Source organism: Homarus americanus, unplaced genomic scaffold (assembly GCF_018991925.1).
Source record: "Homarus americanus isolate GMGI-L3 unplaced genomic scaffold, GMGI_Hamer_2.0 scaffold40405, whole genome shotgun sequence".
NCBI classification, from domain to species: domain Eukaryota; kingdom Metazoa; phylum Arthropoda; class Malacostraca; order Decapoda; family Nephropidae; genus Homarus; species Homarus americanus.
In genome coordinates this window covers 1-5,000 of record NW_024748954.1, presented here as the reverse complement: position 1 = coordinate 5,000, position 5,000 = coordinate 1, and the positions used below count along the sequence as shown (strand labels likewise).

Below are 5,000 nucleotides of genomic sequence, written 5' to 3'. Positions count from 1 at the left end.
ATAAGTTCAAGACATACAGTTAGCAACACCTGTTACAGTAGATGGTACAGGACAAAGGCAGGCCATCCTGTACTATCACCATATCACTATTTGGCCTGCTTGCATCACAATTTCAAGATAACAGCATCTGCTGGTGAGTACAGTATAGTGTATACAATATTATAGTTTGCTTATTTACAATATACTGGTTATGCACAGTAATGTTTTCAGTAATAAATACACCTCTGTAGATGTCCGATTGCAGTTAAGCTTTCATAGCAATGGTGCTCCGTGCCATATGTGTAGCTTAGACACAGAAACATTCAGCAATGCCCAGAAAAGTTCTGTAGATGTGCTATATTTTTGGGGGGAATAAGAGAATTATTCTCAATACTCGGAAAACTTTGAAACCCGGAAACGTTCTTCACCACCTGTTCTGGCAAACAGGGATATTACTTTTCTTATCATTTACACTACCATTGGGAAAAAATATGGTAAGACCAAGATAAGCAGTGTTTTATCTGCAGCAATAAGAAAAAAATACTGGGAAACTCAGCCTAAAGGTAAGATTAAAATCCTTGGGTAAAATATAGAATGGGGTCAACAATACCTGTCTTTCTATTTTCTGACTCCCAGGATGGTTGATTACTTAAAGTCATTTTAAACCCTTCAGCTATTTTTTCTTAATTTCCTATAAAAATTCATGAAGGGGTTAACTACAGTCACTAAATCAGAATATGTATTCCATTCTTTATTTAAGTCACATATCTCATATTCTAAAAAAAGGAAGGAGTTTCTGCCTATTGAAATTCTTACTTGTTTGCAAAGTCAGCTTGAAGTAATCCACTTGCATCTTCTATTAGGCCATTGGTGTTAATGTGAATCTTTGGTAAGTGGTTAGAGGAGGATTCCCAGGCTGGTAAGTCTTGATAGCAGATGTACTGTCGGGTGAAGGTCACATTTCCAGTTGCCTCTGGAATGTTCATAAAAATGTAATTTGGGATGAAATTTAATATATATTTTTTTAAATTATGGTATAAATACAGTATACAGGACGAAACAAATCTTAGGAGTAGAATATTTTGCCACATATTAGGGAAGTATTTCAAGCTCACTTAAACCCAAACTGGGATTACAGTGATGATTTTATGCACAAAGTGACTCAACATACACGGAGGTCTTACATTATCAGAATTTAGGCCAAGGCCAGATGTGGTATTTACTGACGACTTACCGGACTTCCCACAATCAATAAGCAGTAATGTCCGAAAGACTGTGCATAGCATAGGTAATTTTCGTAGCAGTTCACTTTTGACACAAATTGGCACTAGTTTGAGCAGGCAGTGTCAAAGTATAGGGTATCAATAGGTTACAACCAAATACATAGTTTTGCCTGTATTATGAAAACATCGAACTGATGGTTAATGAAATTGAAGATAGTGTACCCCTATATCACGTCACCCCCTCACACACCAGCCTCCACCAATGCCTGGTCTTTTTCTCCCCCTAACTCATGAGCACATTGGAATCATGCTTCAATGCTCCCTGGGTTCACACATCATGGAGAGAGAAGATTGACAATGCTAACTGTACACACACAAATTTCCAGTTCCATTATGTTTCACTCAGTACAAAAATTTCCCTCCTTCCCAAACATTGACATCCCTCCCCTGCCTCCCCAAATATCCCTATGAAAAATCTTTACCAAATGTTAATTTTCTAATAAATTTCTTCTCGTGTTTCTATTAAAAAAATCCTAAATCACGAAGTCTATCCTTCACTATGATGTTATAGTATCATTTCTGTTCTCACTTTACATATTATGTACACCGGTAAAAATAATAACGTCAGTCCACCAACCTTTTCTTGTCACTCGTCGGAAATAATTAAGTAAACACTTCATCTTCTCCAATGCTCGCTTCTCTTTATGGAAGAATAATCTGCAAATTGGAAAATGCATTAGTTTCCACTTAATCAACTTCAGCTAAGAGAGACTGTGCTGGGATGGGTTAGACTAGACTGTGCTTAGATTTCAAAAGTTAAATTGGTTTAGTTCACATTGGGTTGGGTTCACTGCATTTGCTTAGAGAGTTAGGAAAAAAACAAAAACAGTAGTACAGGTATAGCAATGTATAGTTTTGGAATTTGACTGAGAGGTGGAATTATTAAGGAAAAACTATGGCTTGAACCAAAAATTCTGTTTAAAAGTAAGGTTTCCTAACATGCTCTAAATCTTTGTTCCTTCAGAAACTCAAAACTGAGATTTCTTCCAATTAAAACAGAACTTTGTCTCAAACCTTCTCAAGGGAAAGAATTAAAAGTTTTCCTGGACACATATATTTGTGATCATAAGTAGTCAGTACACTGGTAATTATGGTGTGTAGTGGATGTGAGTACAGTGAAACCTGCTTGTATATACAGCACAGTATTACCTCTCTATATGGTATATTATGCAAATAATAAACAGATCAGAGTTATTCATATGCTTGTTTCAGACCAGCCGTTGGAACCAAGAACAAGTAAGGCTGAACAAAACAGCTACTGTATCTCGACCACTTAGTCAAGCCGTCAGTCAGCCAAGCTGGAGAGGTATTAATATAGCTGGCTGATCCAAGGTAATAACTGCATTCATGATTTTCGAAGTCCTTATCTCTACTTACAGGATATTAAATAAAATTTTGCACAATTTTGTTATTACTCACCTGTTAAAATTAATGTCAGGATAATTTGCATATTCAGTCTCACTTCCCTTTGCATTTCTTCGTGGGAATGTACAGAAGAAGGCATTTGCTAGAAGAGATGCAATCTGAAATAATACAGTGACAAGATGCATATAAAGAAATTCCTAATTATGAAGGAATAAAATGATACTTCCCTTCCACAACAAGACTGATCACCAGTACCCAGGAAACTGAAAAATCCTCAAAACTATCCCAAGAGTCCTGGACTTAAGGGTCTATACTTGTACAGTGACCCCTCGTTTGACGAACACCTCGGTTAACGTAATTTCGATTAACGAACTGCCTTCCATAAGGATCTTCAATTCGGTTAACGAAAAAAAATTCGGTTAACGAAGTTCTTATGAACCGACCTCAACTTGTTTTCGCTTGCACTGACCGGGCAACCAGCTTTAGTATCAGTCCGCCAATACATTAATCGGTTCTAGGGCTTAAATTCCTTACTATTTTAGTAAATATCAAGAAGTTTATACTATTCAATAATTTTAAAAGTTTAATATTAAATTTTTTTGTCATTTTAACAATTATTGAACATAATTGAAGGTAAAGTGACTAGTTTAATGCGCGGCATCCAGCCTCTTAACACAGCAAACAGGAGTTAGTCTCTCTCTGTTTTCACTGGAGGTAACATCTTGCTTGAGACTCTCTTCAACTAAACGCTTTTTTTGTGTGTTTCCAAGCAAATTATTGGTCATTTTGAAATATATTTTACATACTGTATTGACAATATATAATGCAGTGCAGTGTTGATTTAAAGAAAATAATCTTGAATTACACCAGAGAGCTAAAATTTTATGGGTGAAATGGCACCATGGGGTGACTTCTCTTCCACCCCAATGCCTTCTCTTCTTCCTTCTCCTCCACCCCCATTCTAAATCCCATCATCATCATCATCATCCAGGAGCCTTCTACATACGCACCTCAAAGTAAGTGAACTTTTCTACCATTTTTGTTGAATTTAGGAAATTTTCGGTGAGCTGGAACCAATTACCCAAAAACCCATTGAAACAATGGTTTCGGTTAACGAACTTTTCGGTTAACGAACGACCTTTGGAACGGATTGAGTTCGTTAAGGAGGGGTCACTGTATTATTAATATTACCCGGTATTACAATATAAATATTATTTTAACTATCATTATTATTATATTATTATTATTGAAGTACTATTATTATTACCCATTTGTGGTACCGAAATATATTTGAGGAGGACTATTCAATATTTAGTGTAAATGATATAAATGAGCTAGACATAAACGAGTTTCTCCTGTTTCTTGGTTTGCCTTGAAAAAAGTGGGAACCCCTTTTTGGTAACAACTCAGCTTGTGATTTATGGAAATACTGGAACAAACTTAAGACATTTATAAGAGCAATTGCAAGATTAGTTTGAAATATGATTGGTCACGTATAGTATTCCAAAATGTTCTTAATATACTAAAACACTGAATTCCTTTTGAGTGGAACAAGAAAACAGGGAGAAATATTAAGACAAAAAAAAAAAAAGACATGCACAACACACCTGCATCTGTGAGAGCGTGATGGAGTGTGCGGCTCGACTAACAAGGAGTGGTGGGGGCTGCGTAACAAGCTTGGGTAAATTCAGAGCTAGACGTATCATTGCTGGTAAGGTGTTACTGAAGAAATAATCACGTTCCTCTTCTTCAAACTCCTTTAAAAAAATATATATAAAATTTTAATTCTTTAGAATGGTCCATGTCTACATACACAAACACATATATACAATACAAATAAAAGAAATAAGTGTCCTAAGGGCACACACATAAAGGGAAAATAATTTTTTTTTCACACGAGTAAAAATGCCCACCGTCCACAAATGTTATTCGCGGATTTGGCTATTCTCAGACATTTTGAGAACCTAACCCCCCCGCGAATTTTAAGGGCATGCTGTACTGAGGAAGCATTGCTGTCACAATGTTATTACCGTACCTCAAACACCTATGGTCTTTAACCCCTCCACAATGAGGATGCCACTTTCAATTTTTATTTGCCTAATGCCAACACATAAAAACAGAGAAACTGAGAAACATAACCCTCTCTATGAGTGAACAGAATGACAAACTCATAAAACGTGCAAAAGCAAAATTTTCTTTCTCTATGGCATGAGTTACAGGCAGTAATCTATTCACTTAAATAATTAATAATATGATTGTCTACCAAGAACAATAAGAAAGTATTAAAGTATGAAATAAAAGGGTTACACAACCATGTGGTATTTTTGGTCTCTTAAGGCTTCTAAGTCACACTTAGGATAGAATAAGTTCAAC

The 5,000-nt window shown here is 35.9% G+C and overlaps 1 protein-coding gene across 1 annotated transcript; it reads right to left on the bottom strand.

Moving 5' to 3' along the window:
- Window positions 1–523: 523 nt before the first annotated feature.
- LOC121853260 (poly(ADP-ribose) glycohydrolase-like) lies at window positions 524–4,408 on the bottom strand. The gene is made up of 4 exons (XM_042347276.1): window positions 4,235–4,408; window positions 2,682–2,785; window positions 1,840–1,919; window positions 524–952 (listed from the first exon to the last, which is right to left on the bottom strand). Exons 1-4 carry the CDS (start codon window positions 4,331–4,333, stop codon window positions 792–794), a joined length of 444 nt encoding a protein of 147 aa, XP_042203210.1. The 5' UTR covers window positions 4,334–4,408; the 3' UTR covers window positions 524–791.
- Window positions 4,409–5,000: the final 592 nt, after the last annotated feature.

Coding starts and splice junctions, on each gene's coding strand:
- LOC121853260 (XM_042347276.1), bottom strand. CDS start 4,333: ATGATACGTCTAGCTCTGAATTTACCCAAGCTTGTTACGCAGCCCCCA. Junction 2,786..4,234: donor TCACGCTCTCACAGATGCAG/GTGTGTTGTGCA, acceptor GTATTATTTCAG/ATTGCATCTCTTCTAGCAAA. Junction 1,920..2,681: donor CCTGACATTAATTTTAACAG/GTGAGTAATAAC, acceptor TCCAATTTGCAG/ATTATTCTTCCATAAAGAGA.